The 17,170-nt window shown below is 50.2% G+C and overlaps 1 protein-coding gene across 5 annotated transcripts in view; it reads left to right on the plus strand.

The window, feature by feature from the left end:
• NLRP12 (NLR family pyrin domain containing 12) overlaps positions 1-16,553 on the plus strand; it is a 31,510-nt gene extending 14,957 nt beyond the window's left edge. For 2 of the 5 annotated variants that reach the window (XM_064380886.1, XM_064380887.1), the window contains 7 exons: positions 1,887-2,057; positions 3,729-3,899; positions 5,312-5,482; positions 5,891-6,061; positions 9,349-9,519; positions 11,232-11,402; positions 12,815-16,553. In XM_064380886.1, the coding sequence (XP_064236956.1) occupies positions 1,887-2,057; positions 3,729-3,899; positions 5,312-5,482; positions 5,891-6,061; positions 9,349-9,519; positions 11,232-11,402; positions 12,815-12,902 (1,114 nt within the window). In that variant the 3' untranslated portion in view covers positions 12,903-16,553. Of the gene's footprint in view, positions 1-1,886; positions 2,058-3,728; positions 3,900-5,311; positions 5,483-5,890; positions 6,062-9,348; positions 9,520-11,231; positions 11,403-12,814 lie in introns of those variants that run through there. The other 3 variants (XM_064380888.1, XM_021666514.2, XM_064380889.1) reach the window with 3 other exon arrangements.
• The last annotated feature ends 617 nt before the right edge of the window (positions 16,554-17,170 follow it).

Here is a 17,170-nt window from a genome sequence, read left to right on the forward strand (position 1 = left end):
AGTGCAGTGGCATAATCTCGGCTCACTGCAGCCTCTGCCTCCCTGGTTCAAGCGATTCTCCTGCCTCAGCCTCCCCAGTAGCTGGGATTACAGGCACCGACCACCATGCCATGCCAGGATAATGTTTGTAATTTTGGTGGAGAGGGTTTCACCATGTTAGCCAGGCTGGTCTTGAACTCCTGACCTCAAGTGATCCACCTGCCTTGGTCTTGAGGTTCATGCTCTTGACCAGTGCCTCTCAACTAGGGGTGACTTTGCTCTGCTATTTGGCAGTATCTGGAGACATGTTTTTGGTTGTCACAACTGGGAAGTAACACTACTGACATCTAGTGGATAAAGGCTGGAGGTGCTGCCGACGGTACACAGGACACTCCCTCTGGCCCCAAGTGTCAATACTGCCACTGTAGAGATTAAACACCACCCCCTGGGGCTAAATTGAGGTCGATGTCAAGGAGAATGTATTCAATTAACAAATATCACTAAGTCCCTTTTTCTCACTGTCTCTCAGGGAGGAGTCCAATGGCGCAATCTCGGCTTCCCAGGTTCAGGCAATTCTCCTGCCTCAGCCTCCCCAGTAGCTGGGACTACAGGCACGTGCCACCGGTCCCGGCTAATTTTTTAGAATTTTTAATACAGACAGGGTTTCACCGTATTAGCCAGAATGGTCTCGATCTCCTGGCCTTGTGATCTGCCCACCTTGGCCCCCTTTTTCGAGACTGAGTAACCAAGCTCTGTAACCTCAAGTGATCCACACATCTCAGCCTCCCAAAGTGCTGAGATTACAGGCGAGAGCCACTGTGCCCGGCTCGATGTCCCTTTTATCTGTGGACCCAACAATCTTGTGTAGACAGAAAACAGTGCGAATAAGCCACTTGCTCAACAGAGCACCCATCCTAATGAGAACAGAAACAGATAAGAAGCAAACAAATAAACCAACTAATTAATGATTCGGAGTTTCAGATAGAGCCACGTGCAGCTTGGACAACATAGTGAGACCCCAACCCCTAAAAAAATTAATTAGCTGGGCATGATGGTGCACACCTGTGGTCCCAGCTTCTTGGGAGAATTGCTTAAGCCTGGGAGGTCAGGCCTGCAGTGAGCCTTGATCTCACCACGCACTCCAGCCTAGACAACACAGCAAGACCCTCCCTGCCAAAAAAAAAAAAAAAAAAAAAAGTTAAAAGATAGCATGCTTCGGCCAGGCACGGTGGCTGCCACCTATAATCCCAGCACCTTGGGAGGCCAAAGCAGGTGGATTACCTGACTCCAGGAGTTTGAGATCAGCCAGGCCAACATGGTGAAATCCTGTCTCTACTAAAAATACAAAAATTAGCCAGGCGTGGTGGTGCATGCCTGTAATCCAGGCACTTTGAAAGGCTGAGGTGGGTGGATCACCTGAGGTCGGGAGTTTAAGGCCAGCCTGACCAAAATGGTGAAACCCCCTCTCTACTAAAAAAACAAAAACAGCCAGGTGTGGTGGCTCATGCCTGTAATCCCAGCTACTTGGGAGACTGAGGCAGGAGAATTGAACCTGGGAGGTGGAGATTGTGGTGAGCTGAGATCGCGCCATTGCACTCCAGCCTGGGCAACAAGAGCAAAACTCTATGTAAAAACAAAATACAAAATTAGCCAGGCCTGGTGGCACATGCCTATAATCCCAGCTACTCGGGAGGCTGAGGCAGGAGAATCGCTTGAACCCAGGAGGCAGAGGTTGCAGTGAGCTGAGATCCCGCCATTTCACTCCAGGCTGGGCAACAAGAGCAAAACTCCCTCTCAAAAAAAAAAAAAAAAAAAGCATGCTTCATAAACTGTGAAGTGACATGCAAAGGCCATAATTGTCAAGCACATGGTAACACCAGAGAGTGGCCTGTCTTTCCTCCATGCAGACCGGAGAGGACCGTTCTGCTGGACGCCTACAGTGAACATCTGGCCGCGGCCCTATGCACCAATCCGAACCTGATTGAGCTGGCTCTGTACCGCAATGCCCTGGGCAGCCGGGGGGTGAAGCTGCTCTGTCAAGGACTCAGACACCCCAACTGCAAACTTCAGAACCTGAGGTGAGTATGGGCTGGTCTGGGACTTTCTGGTGGTCCCCACCTTGGGCTCGGTTACAAACGTTGTATCATGGGACGGTGTATTCATTAGCTAGAGCAGCCATTAAAAAGTGCCACAAAGCAGGGCGTGGTGGCTCACACCTGTAATCCTAGCACTTTGGGAAGCCAAGGCGGGCGGATCACCTGAGGTCAGGAGTTCGAGACCAGCCTGGCCAACATGGCGAAACACCATCTCTATGAAAAAATACAAAAATTAGCAGGGCGTGGTGGCAGGTACCTGTAATCCCAGCTATTTTGGAGGCTGAGGCGGGAGAATCACTTGAACCTGGGAGGCAGAGGTTGCGATGAGCCAAGATCATGCCAGTAAACTCCAGTCTGGATGATACATTGAGACTCCGTCTCAAAAAAAAAAAAAAGGGTGCCAAAGACTGGGTGACTTCAACCACATGAATGTATTTCTCAAGGTGGGAAGGCAGGGGTGCTGGAAGTCCAAGGTGGAGGTGTGGGCAGATTGGGTCCTTCTGAGGCCCCTCTCCCAGGCCTACAGATCACTGCCTTCTGTTTTCACCCACTCATCCTGCTGTGTCTGTCTCCAGATTTTTTTAACTTTTTTTTTTACTTTCTGAGACACGGATATGCTCTGTCGCCCAGGCTGGAGTGCAGCGGCACAGTCACTCACTGCAGCCGCAAATTCCTGAACTCTAGCGATCCTTCTGTCTCAGCTTCACAGGGAGATGGGGAGACAAGCACGTGCAACCACAACCAAAAAATTTTAGTATTCTTTGGAGAGACGGGGTTTCACCATGTTGCCCGGGCTGGTCTCGAACTCCTGGCCTCAAGTGATCCTCCCTCCTCAGCCTCCCTAACTGTTGAGATTACAGGTGTGACACACTGTGCCTACCCACCTTTTTTTTTATTTTTTGAGATAGTCTCACTCTATCACCTGGGCTAGAGTGCAGTGACGCAATCTTGGCTCACAGCAACCTCCACCTCCATGGTTCAAGTGATTCTCCTGCCTCGGCCTCCCCCCGGGTTGCTGAGATTACAGGCATGCGTCACCATACCCAGCTGATTTTTTATTTTTAGTAGAGACAGGGTTTCACTATGTTGGCCAGGTTGTCTCAAACTCCTGACCTCAAGTGATCCACCCACCTCGGCCTCCCAGAGTGCTGGGATTCCAGAGTTGAGTCACCACACATGGCCTTGAATTTCTTTAAGGGGACCTCTGTGAATGTATTTCTCTGACTACAAAGCATCACCAGACTTCGTATTGTTTTGTTGCTTTTGACAGGTAAAATTTATCATGTACAACATGATGTTTTGAAATAAATATATTGGCCAGGCGTGACGGTTCACACCTGTAATCCCAGCACTTTGGGAGGCCAAGGTAGGAGGATCACCTGAGCCCAGGAGTTCAAGACCAGCCTGGCCAACATGGTGAAACCCTGGCTCTATGAAAAATGCAAAAATTAGCCAGGCATGGTGCCCCATGTTTGTACTCCCAGCTGCTCGGGAGGCCGAGGCAGGAGAATCGCTTGAACTCAGGAGGCAGTGGTTGCGATGAGCCAAGATCATGCCACTGCACTCCAGCCTAGTTGACAGAGCAACTCTACCTCAGGAAGAAAAAAAAAAAAAGCAAAGGAAATGACTGGTTCCTTCTTTTTTTCCACCCAGGCTGAAGCGGTGCGGCGTCTCCGGCTCAGCCTGCGAAGACCTCTCTGCAGCTCTCATAGCCAATAAGAATTTAACAAGGCTGGATCTCAGCGGCAATGGCATCGGACTCCCAGGCATGACGCTGCTTTGCGAGGGCCTGCGGCATCCCCGATGCAGGCTGCAGATGATTCAGTGAGTCTCCATCCCCGGGAGCAAGTTCCTAAGCTCACTGTCTCTCTCCCGGAGCTTGAAATATCATAAAATGCTGGTACTCCCCAGATCTCCACCTCTGAATCAGGGCTGGCCCTTAACCCTGGCCCTGGCCTCTAGGCACTTCAGAGGACCTACTTCTGTCCTCCTCTGACTCCACACTCAATTCCACATGATGAGGAATCCCTGGGGCCACTCCCCCACCTTTTATTTATTTCCCCTAAGACAGGGTCTTCCCCTGTGGCCCAGGCTGGAATGTAGTGGTGCAATCTTAGCTCACTGCAACCTCCACCTCCTGGGTTCAAGTGATTCTCCTGCCCCAGCCTCCCAAGTAGCTGGGATTACAGGCACCCACTACCACACCCAGCTAATTTTTTTTTTGTATTTTTAGTAGAGACGGGGTTTCCCCATGTTGGCCAGGATGATCTTGAACTCCTAACCTCAGGTGATCCACCCATCTTGGCCTCCCAAAGTGCTGGAATTACAGGCGTAAGCCACTGCACCAAACCTACAAAAAAAATTTTTATTTTTTTAATTAGCCAGGTATGGGCCAGGCACGGTGGCTCATGCCTGTAATCCCAGCACTTTGGAAGGCCAGACGGGTGGATTACCTGAGGTCAGGAGTTTGAGACCAGCCTGGCCAACGTGGTGAAACCCTGACTCTACTAAAAATGCAAAAATTAGCCTGACGTGGAGGCGCATGCCTGTAGTCCAGCCTATGGTCCCTGCTTCTCAAAAGTCTGAGGCACAAGAATCGCTTGAACCTGGAAGGTGGAGGCTGCAGTGAGCCAAGATTGTGACACTACATTCCAACCTGGGCGACAGAGCAAGACTCCACCTCAAAAAGAAAAATTAGCCAGGTATGGTTGCACAGACCTGTATTCCCAGTTACTCAGGAGGCCGAGGCAGGAGGATCACTTCAGCCCAGAGGTTGAAGCTTCAGTGAGTTGATATCACACCACTGAACTCCAGCCTGGGTGACAGAGGAAGAAACTGTTTCTACATAAATAATAAAATAGGCCGGGCGAGGTGGCTCGCATCTGTAATCCCCGCAGTTTTGGAGGCTGAGGCAGGCAGATCATGAGGTCAGGAGATCGAGACCATCCTGGCTAACACAGTGAAACCTTGTGTCTACTAAAAATACAAAAAATTAGCCAGGTATGGTGGCAGGCACCTGTAATCCCAGCTACTCAGAAGTCTGAGGCAGAAGAATTGTTTGAACCCCAGAGGTGAAGGTTGCAGTGAGCCAAGATCGCACCACTGCACTTCAGCCTGGGTGACAGAGCAAGACTCTGTCTCTAAATAAATAAAATAAAATATACAGGCCAGGGCATGAGTGATGAGGACACAGAACAGCAAGATGGCTCCCCCTTCAACCTCTCTTTCCTCCCAAGGTTGAGGAAGTGTCAGCTGGAGTCCGGGGCGTGTCAGGAGATGGCGTCTGTGCTCAGCACAAACCCACATCTGGTTGAGCTGGACCTGACGGGAAATGCCCTGGAGGACTTGGGCCTGAGGTTTCTGTGTCAGGGACTGAGGCACCCAGTCTGCAGACTACGGACTTTGTGGTGAGTTCTTCCTGAGCTCAACTATAATAAAATGGCAAATCCCTTCATACTGAATGACGGTATAAAAATGCATCGACAGGTAGGGCGTGGTGGCTCACGCTTGTAATCCCAGCACTTAGGGAGGCCGAGACGGGCGGATCACCTGAGGTCAGGAGTTCAAGACCAGCCTGGCCAACATGGTGAAACCCGGTCTCTACTAAAAATACAAAAATTAGCCGGGTGTGGTGCTGCCTGTAGTCCCAGTTACTAGGGAGGCTGAGGCAGGAGAATCACTTGAACCTGGGAGGCGGAGGTTGCAGTGACCTGAGATCACACCACTTCACTCCAGCCTGGGGGACAGAGTGAGACTCTTTCTCAAAATGTTAAAAGTCTCCATGACGCTGTTAAATCAGATTTTGTTTTGTTCAGGCTGAAGATCTGCCACCTCACTGCAGCTGCCTGTGAAGGGCTGGCCTCAACCCTCAGTGTGAACCAGAGCCTGACAGAGCTGGACCTCAGCCTCAATGACCTGGGGGACCCCGGGGCACTGCTGCTGTGTGAGGGCCTCAGGCATGCCACCTGCAAGCTGCAGACCCTCCGGTGAGTCCCCATCCACGAACCCAGCCCCTCACCCGGGACCACAGAGGCCATGCTGCCTCTGGTCCTCAACTCTAGCTACGACAGCAACCTTTTCCCCCCCCCCGGAGATGGAGTCTTGCTCTGTTGCCCAGGCTGGAGTACGGTGGTGCGATCTCGGCTCACTGCAACCTCCGCCTCTTGGGTTCAAGCAAGTCTCCTGCCTCAGGCTCCCGTGTAGCTGGGACTACAGACACACACTGCCACTCCTGGCTAATTTTTTGTGTTTTAGTAGAGACGAGGGTTCACCATGTTGCCCAGGCTGGTCACAAACTTCTGAGTTCAGGCAATCAGCCCGTCTTGGCCTCCCAAAGTGCTGTGACTACAGGCATAAGCCACCACACCCGGCCCTATATCAGCGTTTTTTTTTTGTTTTTTTTTTAATTTTGAGACAAGAGTTTTGCCCTGGTTGCCCAGGCTGGAGCGCAGTGGCGCAATCTCAGCTCACTGCAACCTCCGCCTCCCGGGTTCCAGCGATTCTCCTGCCTCAGGCTCCTGAGTAGCCGGTATTATAAACTTGTAACACCACGCCTGGCTAATTTTTGTATTTTTACAAAATACAAAATTAGAAAAAAAGTTAGAGATATTGGTTAGCCTCACCTCGAACGCCTGACCTCATGATCCGCCCACTTCAGCCTCTCAAAGCACTGGGATCACAGGCGTCAGCCACCATGTCCGGCCACATCAGCCTTTGTTAAAGGATTTTTCTGACACACAGCCCTTTCCACAAGTAATTCTTGTTCCCTAGAATGCCCTCCTGCTTTGTCCCCTCTTTGCCCAGAGAAGTTCAGCTTTTCTTCTGAATACTCTATTTAGACACCTTGTTATTTTGAGACAGGGTCTTGCTGGGTGCCCAGACTGGAGTGCAGTGAAGTGATCATGGTTCACTATACCCTCAACCTTCTGGGCTGAAGCCATCCTCCCATCTCAGCCTCCTGAGTACCTGGGGCCGCAGGCACACACCACCACACCTGGCTAATCTTTTTGGTTTTTTTTTTTGAGACAGAGTTTTGCTCTTGTTGCCCAGGCTTGAGTGCAATGGCGCAACACCTGGGTAATTTTTACTTATGTTTTGTAAGAATAAGGTCTTGATTTGTTGCCTAGGCTGGTCTCAAACTCCTGGCCTTAGGAGATCCTCTGGCCTTGACCCCAGCCAGAGTGCTGGGATTCCAGGTGTGAGCCACTACACCCAGCTGGACACTGTCTAATCCCCAGCTATGATCTGGGTTCCTAGATTTATGCTCCTCTGTGACCTCATACTTTCCCTCAGCATCATCTATTGAAATCTGAAGCCTGGGCTCGTTGGCTCACCCCTGTAATCGCAGCGCTTTGGAAGTCCAAGGTGGGTAGATGACCTAAAGTCAGGAGTTCGAGACTAGCCTGGCCAACATGGTGAAACCTCGTGTCTATTAAAAATAGAAAAATTAGCCGGGCACGGTGGCTCAAGCCTGTAATCCCAGCACTTCGGGAGGCCGAGGTGGGTGGATCACGAGGTCAAGAGATCGAGACCATCCTGGTCAACATGGTGAAACCCCGTCTCTACTAATACAAAAAATTAGCTGGGCATGGTGGCGCGTGCCTGTAGTCCCAGCTACTCAGGAGGCTGAGGCAGGAGAATTGCCTGAACCCAGGAGGCGGAGGTTGCGGTGAGCCGAGATCGTGCCATTGCACTCCAGCCTGGGTAACAAGAGCGAAACTCTGTCTCAAAAAAAAAAATAGAAAAATTAGCCGGGCATGGTGACAGGCACCTGTTTTCCAGGTACTCAGGAGGCTGAGGCAGAAGAATCACTTGAACCCAGGAGGCGGAGGTTGCAGTGAGCTGAGATTGTGCCACGGTACACTCCAGCCTTGGCTACAAGAGTGAGACTCCGTCTCAAAAAATAAATTTGTAATCTGTGTATATGTGTGTGTGGTAGCATTCTACAAGTGTAGGAGCTATTCCAACTCTATCTCCTAGTGACTAGTACAAGATGTGGGTAGAGGTGCTCAAAAATATACATTCTGTGTATTTTTTTATCACAGCACCAGCAAAAAAACAAAACAAAACAAAAATTACACACAAAAGTTTTTTTTTTTTTTTGAGATGGGCTGTTGCTGTGTTGCCTAGGCTGGAGTCCAATGGCTATTCACAGGCAGGTTCACAACTAATGTTTTCTGGGATTTTTTTTTGAGGAGTTTCATTCTGTCGGCCAGGCTGGACTAAGGTGGCATCATATGGACTCACTGCAACCTCCACCTCCTGGGTTCAAGTGACTGAACCACCTCAGCCTTTCGAGCAGCTAGGACTAGATGTGTGTCACCACGCCCAGCTAACATTTGGGATTTTTAGTAGAGACAAGGTTTCACCATGTTGGCCAGGCCTCAGTATCCCGAAGTGCTGGGATTACAGGAATAAGCCATCGCCCCTGGCTGGCCCCAGCTAATTTCTTAAAATTTTTTTGAAGACAGGAGGCTGAGGTGGGTGGATCACCTGAGGTCAGGAGCTGGAAACCAGCCTGATCAATACGGTGAAACTCCACTTCTACTAAAAATACGTAATTGAAATTAACCCAGTGTGGTGGCACATGTCAGTAGTCTCATCTGCTTGGGAGGCAGAGGTTGCAGTGACCCAAGATCGCACCATTGCACCCCAGCCTGGGCAACAAAAGTCAAACTCCGTCTCAACAATTTTTTTGTTGTTGTTGTTGTTGAAACAAGTTGTTGGTTGTCCAGACTGGTCACAAATTCCTGGCCTCAAGTAATCCTCCTGCCTCAGCCTCCCAAGGTGCTGAATGACAGGTGTGAGCCACAGCGCCTGGCCTTATTCTTATTTGCTTTTTTATTTGAGATGGAGTCTTGCTCTGTTGCCCAAGCTGAAGTGCACCGGCCTGGTCTCAGCTCACTGCAACCTCTGCCTCCCAAGCAGACGGGACTTTAGGCGCACGCCACCACAGACAACTAACTTTTGTGTTTCTAGTAGAGACGGGCTTTCACCATGTTTGTCAGGCTGGTTGTGAACTCCTGACCTCGTGATCCACCCGCCTCGGCCTCCCACAGTGCTGGGATTACAGGCGTGACCACCGCGCCCGGCCTCCTTCTGTTCTTGTATTCCTCCCTTCCTTTCACCTTCCTACTTCGGTCTTATCTTTTTGTCCTCTCAAGGGTAGAGTGTGTCCCTGTCTGCAACCAGCACAGGCTTGGCACAGGGCCCTCCCAGCAGGTGTTTGCAGGAAGAATGCTTCCCAGTCCACTCTGGCATCCTGTCTTTGCAGATTGGGCATTTGCCGGCTGGGCGCTGCCGCCTGTGAGGGTCTCTCTGCCGTGCTCCAGGCCAATCACCACCTCCGGGAGCTGGACCTGAGCTTCAACGACCTGGGAGACTGGGGCCTGTGGCTGCTGGCCGAGGGGCTGCAGCACCCCACCTGCAGACTCCAGAAACTGTGGTGAGCATCAGGGAGCGAGGAGGAAACGGTGGAAGTGCTTTCTCACCCTTCATTTTTCTATTTACCAAGTATCCTGCCTTCTCCACGAAAGATTCAGGTAGAAGAGAGGCGGAAAGACAGGACAGGAAGTCTCTCTGAATTTATTCGTGATTTGGGGGTGCTGCCCCATTAAAAAAAAATTTAGCCGGGCACGGTGGCTCACACCTGTAATCCCAGCACTTTGGGAGGCCTAGGCAGGTGGATCACCTGAGGTCAAGAGTTTGAGACCAGCCTGGCCAACACGGAGAAACCCCATCTCTACTAAAAATACAAAATGAGTTGGGCATGGTGGCGCATGCCTGTAATCCCAGCTACTCAGGAGGCTGAGGCAGGAGAGTCGCTTGAACCTGGGAGGAGAAGGTTGCGATGAGCCGAGTTGCACCACTGCACTCCAGCCTGGGCGCCAAGAGTGAAACTCAGTCTCCAAAAAAAAATTTTTTTAATTAAAAAAAAAGGCTGGGTGAGGTAGCTCACGCCTGTAATCGCAGCACTTTGGGAGGCTGAGGTGGGTGGATCACCTGAGGTCAGGAATTTTGAGACCACCCTGGCCAACACAGTGAAACCCCGTCTCTACAAAAATGGAAAAAATTAACCAGGTGTGGTGGTACATGCCAGTAATCCCAGCTACTTGGGGAGGCTGAGGCAGGAGAATGGCTTGAACCCAGGAGGTGGGGATTGCAGTGAGCCGAGATCATACCACTGCACTCCAGCCTAGGCAACAGAGTAAGACTGTATCAAAAATAATAATTCAGGGCCGGGCACAGTGGCTCACACCTGTAATCCCAGCACTTTGGGAGGCTGAGGCCGGTGGATCACGAGGCCAGGACATTGAGATGATGCTGGCCAACATGGCGAAACCCCATCTCTACTAAAAAATACAAAAAAAATTAGCTGGTCGTGCGTGGTAGCTCGCACCTGTAACAGCTTCTCGGGAGACTGAGGCAAGAGAATTGCTTGAAGCCAGGAGGCGTAGATTGCAGTGAGCCAAGATCGCACCACCACACTACAGCCTGGGTGACAGTGCAAGACTCCATCTCAAAAAAAAAAAAATAATTCAATATGGTATTGTGTAAATTCCAATCAAATATTAATGGTGACTTTCCTCCTTACCTTTCTACCATGACAGTTGTAGCCCTAATCTGAAGGATTTAGGATGGTATGAGGTATCATCTAGTTTATTTTTTGAGACAGTCTCACTGTTACCCTGGAGTGCAGTGGCATGATCTTGGCTCACTGCAACCTCTGCCTCTTAGGTTCAAGCAATTCTCCTGCCTCAGCCTCCTGAATAGCTGGGATTACAGGCATGCACCACCTAGCTCAGATAATTTTTAAAAATGCTAGAGGCCAGGCAGGGTGCCTCATGCCTATAATCCCAGCACTTTGGGAGGTGCAGGTGGGTGGATCACTTGAGGTCAGGAGTTTGAGACCAGCCTAGTCAACATGGTGAAACCATCTCTACTAAAGATACAAAAATTAGCCAGGTATGGTGGTGTGCACCTGTAATCCCAGCTACTCAGGAGACTGAAATAGGAGAATCGTTTGAACCTGGGAGGTGGAGGTTGCAGTGAGCCAAGATCATCACAGCAGTGTACTCCAGCCTGGGCAACAGAGTAAGACGCCATCTCAAAAAAAAAAAAAAAAAGTAGCCTTAACCAACTCCTTATCTTCAACAGGCTGGATAGCTGTGGCCTCACAGCGAAGGCTTGTAAGAATCTTTACTTCACCCTGGGGATCAACCAGACCTTGACGGAGCTTTATCTGACCAACAACGCCCTAGGGGACATAGGTGTCCGACTGCTCTGCAAGCGGCTTAGCCATCCTGGCTGCAAACTCCGAGTTCTCTGGTGAGGGATGATGACCAATTCTCTCTGGAGGAGGCTGGACATTGGGCTGGGAGCATGAGGGGTAGATTAGCCCATGGATATTTCAATGCACTGGCCTATGCAATGAGGGGGCACACAGCTGAGGCCAAGTATTACCTCTTGAAGATACTGAGGTCATCTAGCTATGTGACCTTGGATAACCTCCTTGTCTGTGGAAGGGGACCATTGTGGCTTACCTATTGCACTGGAGGTTGCTGTAATTCCAGTGAGAATCTAGAATTACTCTGCCTGGATTCAAGTTCCAATTGCCTTTTTTTTGAGATGGAGTTTTGCCCAGGCTGGAGTGCAATGGTGCAATCTTGGCTCACTGTTAACCTCCACCTTCTGGGTCAGGCAATTCTCCTGCCTCAACCTCCCAAGTAGCTGGGATTACAGACACGCGCCACCACACCTGGCCAATTTTGTATTTTTAGTAGAGATGGGGTTTCTCCATGTTGGTCAGGCTGGTCTTGAACTCCTGACCTCAGGTGATCTGCCCACCCTGGTCTCCCAAAGTGCTGGGATTACAGGCGTGAGCCACTGTGAGTGGCCTTTTATTTTTAACAGGATCTTGCTGTCACCCAGGCTGGAGTGCAGTTATGCAATCAAAGTTTAGGCCAGGTGCAGGGGATAGCGCCTGTTTTTCCAGTACTTTGACAGGCTGATGTGGGAGAATTGCTTGAGCTCAGAAGTTTGAGACCAGCTTGGGCAACATGAAAAAAATCTCATCTTTAGAAGAAACACGGGTGCACACAGACACACCCCCCTGTGGTCCCAGCTACTCAGGGGTCTGAGATGGGAGGATCCTTTGAGCCCATGAGGATGAGGTTGCAGTGAGCCATGATTACACCACTGCACTCCAGCCTGGGTGACAGAGTGAGCCTCGGTCTCAAAAAAAAAAAAAAAAAATGCCAAGTTCAGCTGGGCGCAGTGGATCATGCCTGTAATTCCAGCATTTTGGGAGGTTGAGGTGGGTGAATCACATCAGGTTGGGAGTTCAAGACCAGCTTGACCACCATGGAGAAACCCCATCTCTACTAAAAATACAAAATTAATTGGGCTTGATGGTACATGCCTGTAATCCCAGCTACTAGGGAGGCTAAAGCAGAATTGCTTGAACCTGGGAGGTAGAGGTTGTAGTGAGCTGAGATTGTGCCACTGCACTATAGCCTGGGCAACAGACTGAGACTCCATCTCAAAAAAAAAAGAAATTATGTGAGTTAAAACAGCGTGGGGCCTTGTGTGTGGCATGCAGTAAGCCTACTTTCCAACAGCGCTGGGTGGCATTTCTGCAGGATGACGGAATTATCACGGTGGTGCACAATAGATACTCTAGGCTTATTAATGGGATGCCACAGTAGTGGATACACTAACATCAGCTCTTGTGTCCACAGGTTATTTGGGATGGACCTGAATAAAATGACCCACAGTAGGCTGGCAGCGCTTCGAGTAACAAAACCTTACTTGGACATTGGCTGCTGAATGGTCCTATCTGCTGGCTCCCACTTGAAATCTGGACAGAGGAAGATGGGAGTGTGCTCGTCATCCCCAGACTCAAGATCAGGCTCCTTCCTAAAAACTCATGCAGACTAAGATCAAAAGTCCCTCTGCTTGGGATCAAATTAACGTTTGATATGACCGACTATGAGAGTTTTGGTGGCACCTAACAGGAGAGGTAAAACCCCAACGGGGGGCCAGGTATGGTGCTCATGCCTGTAACCCCTGTACTTTCAAAGGTGGGGAGCAAGATGGTTGCCGAAGTCCAGGAGTTCAAGACCAGCCTAAGCCACATAGCAAGCCTCCACTATAATGAATTAGCTAACGTTTCAACCTGGGTAACACGGTGTAACTTATTAGTCCAATTTATGACCCAGGAGGGTGGCACATGCCTGTAGTCCCAGCTACTCTGGGAGCTGAGGCGGGAGGATCGCTTGAGCCCAGGAGGACGAGGCTGCAGTGAGCTCTAATTGCACCACTGCACCCCAGCCTGGGCAACAGAGGAAGATCCTGAAAAATGCCCAGTAGGGGGCCTCAGAAGGCCACCCAGCGCTGCAGAGCCCTGGCTGCATCCGGACCTAGTAATATTTGAGCTCTAGGGTGGGTGCCACTGCCATCTAGTGGACGACGCTAGGAATGCATGCCAACATCCAGCAAGGAATGTACAGGACCAAAGCACTTGGTCCAAAGGCAAATTGTGCCAAGTTGAAGAAAGCCTATTCTCCAATGTCACAGGCTACGTGGGACACTTGGCATTTGGGAAGAGACTGGTATACAGGCTGACCCTTAGAATGCTTGTTATAGCCAGGGGTAGTGGTTCCTATCTCTAATTCTAGCACCTTGGGAAGCCAAGGCAGGTGGATTGCCTGAGCTCAGGAGTTCCAGAACAGTCTGGGTAACACACGGTGAAACCCCGTCTCTACTAAAATGCAAAAAATTCGCCAGGCATAGCGGCATGCACCTGTAGTCCCAGCTACTCGGGAGGCTGAGGCAGGATTGCTAGAACTTGCAGTGAGCCGACATTGTACCATTGCACTCCAGGCTGGGCAACAGAGCTCAACTGGGCCTCAAAAAAAAAACTGAATGCTTGTTAACCTAACAACCCTGATCCTCCCTTGCTGGAGGAGATAATGCCTGAAATCTTAACGTCGCAGGCAAGCCAGAATGGCCCCTTGCCTGGAATTCACTGGGCCCTGTCAAGAACTGACACCTCCAAGGCCACACTAGGGTGACCATAAGCTATTACACACTGTGCTTTCAACCAAAACAGAACCCACTGGGCGAGGTGGCACATGCCTGTCATTCCAGCACTTTGGGAGGCCGAGGCGGGCAGATCACGAGGTAAAGAGATCGAGACCATTCTGACCAACATAGTGAAAATACAAAAACTATTAAAAATACAAAAATTAGCTGGGCATGGTGGATCCAAATTTTAGTCCCAGCTACTCAGGAGACCGAGATCAGGCCACTGCACTCCAGCCTGACGCCTGGAGAAAGGGTGAGACTATTTAAAAAAAAAAAAAAAAAAAGTTACTTATCCACATTCCTTTATGTGCCTGCATTCAATCGTTTCTATAGCTGCTTCTGAAGCAAACAGCCTTCTCTAAAACCACTCCCACCCACTCCCTTCCAGCCATATAGGCCAAACCCTAACAAGCTTAAGAAACTCAACGAAAGGGCAATTCCAGCACTTTTGGAGTCCAAGGTGGGCGGATCACCTGAGGTCAGAAATTCTAGACCAGCCTTACCAACATGGTACCCAGCTCTACTAGAAACAGAAAAATTATAAAATACAAAAATTAGCCAGGTGTGATGGTGGGGATCCGTACTCCCAGCTACTCAGGATGCTGAGGCAGGGGAATCTCAAACCCAGGAGGCAGGGGTTGCCCCATTGCTCTCCAGGCTGGGTGACAGAGTAAGACCCCATCTGAAAAAAATCTCAAAAAAAAAAATGTTTCCCATAGAATGACAGGCCCAGGTGGGTCAAATAAGGGGGAAATTTTACTGGTTACCGTGGAGGACTTCCCTCCACTTAAGACACGACTGCTTTATGAATTGCAGAGGCAAATAGCAAAACAAAACTCCCTTGAATCTTAGAGCTTACTTCATTCAGCTTCAGATATTGCGTGTGGAATGGGCAAAGCAGCTGTAGGGGTTTGGGAACACGCCCAGGGGACAATGACCAGCAGCCCTGGAACCCATGATATGGAGGCTCATGCTTGTAATCCTCGATGAGTGGATTACCTGAGTTCAGGAGTTTCAGACCAGTCTGGCCAACATGGTGAAACCCTATCCACTAAAAAAAAAAAAAATACAGAAAAAGTAGCTGGGCATGGTGGCTTGTGGCTGAAATCCCAGCTACTGTAGAGGCTGAGGCAAAATTGCTGGTCCCAGGAGACAGAGGTTGCACCTACTCGGGAGGCCAGCCTGGGTGACAGAGCAAGACTCCCAAAAAAAACACCTACCAAAAATGAAAACGCCTGGTGCTGTGGTCACCCGTCATGTCAGGGAGGCCATCCTGACCTGGCGAATGGTAAAGCCCATCTCTAAAGGAGAAGCTTCAAAGCTGGCCAGTGAGTGAAACGAGCATGGGGGGCACACTGCTGTCCTGCCAGCTACTAAGGGTGGCGTGAGGGGGGTGCTTATGCAGGAGGATCTTTTGAGCCAGGGAGGTGAAGGCCACCGGGAGCAGCCTGGGTGGGAGTTCAATTTTAAAATTCCCATCACCACCATCCACCTCCAGGGGCTTTGTTTTTGAGATGGGGTCTTGCTCTGTAGTGGCTCGTGACTGCAACCTCTGCTTCCTGGGTTCGGATTCTCCTGTCTCAGCCTCCTGGGACCGCTGACCAGAGGCAGGTGCCAGAATGCCCGGCTTCTACTTGACCTCAGGTGATCCGCCCCTTCAGCCTCCCAAAGTGCTGGGATAACTAAAACTTCCAAGTTCTAGCAGGGATAGAAGGGAAACAAAATACTAGGCAATTTTGTTTGAAGTAATTTACTTGGGTAGCAGAGGAAGCTTCAGTAAAGAAGCTCACTGACAGGTGGCTCAGGTCTGTGATCCCAGCACTTGTGGGTGGCTGAGCCGACTTGAATCAACGGACCAGCCTGGAAAAAGAACATGGTGCTGTTCACATTTTATTTCAAAATAGAGACAGTGGCACTGTGTAGCAGGGTGCAAGAATTCCAGCCCACACTCTGGCCAACTAATCAGCTTACATACAGGCTGCCTACCAGTACACGAACAGGGTAGGCAAATTAATCCCCTTTAAGGTAAACAACCAGGATTCCTGATGCCCCATATCCTGCCCACCCCAGAATACATCCATTTTTATTAATCTAAGGAGCATACACTGGTAACCGGCAGAACAGAAATCCGGGAACTCCAGGTCAGAGCAGAGCTGCAGTCAGAGCCACAGGGTGGGCCGGCAGGCTTCCTTGAAGCAGGATCGGTCCCGATTCCGCACTCACATAGGGCTCCCCAAAATGGAAGCACTTCCCAGTACAGACAAAAGGAATAGCGCCTCTATTTTGGGGATCCCAGCATGAGCTGCTCGCAAGGGAACTGCCACCACTGCACGTTTCTTGCCAGAAAGGTTGGCCTTCAATGTCGGCAATAAATTTTGCTTGTTAAATGGAACGTTAGCCGGGCCTGATGGCTCAGCCTGTAATCCAGGTACTTTATGAGGCTGAGGTGGGTACATCACGAGGTCAAGAGTTCAAGTCAAGCCTCATCAACGGGGCGGGGGTGGTGGCTCACCCCTGTAATCCCACCGCTTGAGGCCAAGGCTGTCGATCACCTGAGGTTGGGAGTTCAAGACCAGTCTGACCAACATGGTGAAACCAGTCTACTAAAAATGCAAAAATTAGCTGGGCATGCTGGCAGGCATATGTAATTTCAGCGACTCAGGCTGAGGCATGAGAAATCACTTGAGCCTGGGAGATGGAGGTTGCAGTGAGTGGGAATGTCTGCCCAGGCTGGAGCAAAATTTTAAAAAGGAAAATGTTCTAAAGCACAAAACATTGACAAGTATCGATGTAGTTTACTTGAATCGTAAAGAAACTTTAGTCATGCCTCCAAAGTGCAGGAATACATGCCTGAGCCACCGCACCCGGCAAATTAACCCCCTTTCAAGCTTTTCCACCCAAAGCTTTTCCTGCCCACTGCAGAAAACACAAATTTTTAGCATCAATGAGGAGCATACAGACTGGCAACCGGCAGAACGGAGACCCCGGAATTCCAGGTCAGAGCCACA

The sequence above is a fragment of the Aotus nancymaae genome, unplaced genomic scaffold (assembly GCF_030222135.1).
Source record: "Aotus nancymaae isolate 86718 unplaced genomic scaffold, 86718_ANA_hifiasm-v0.15.2.pri h1tg000028l, whole genome shotgun sequence".
Taxonomy (NCBI): domain Eukaryota; kingdom Metazoa; phylum Chordata; class Mammalia; order Primates; family Aotidae; genus Aotus; species Aotus nancymaae.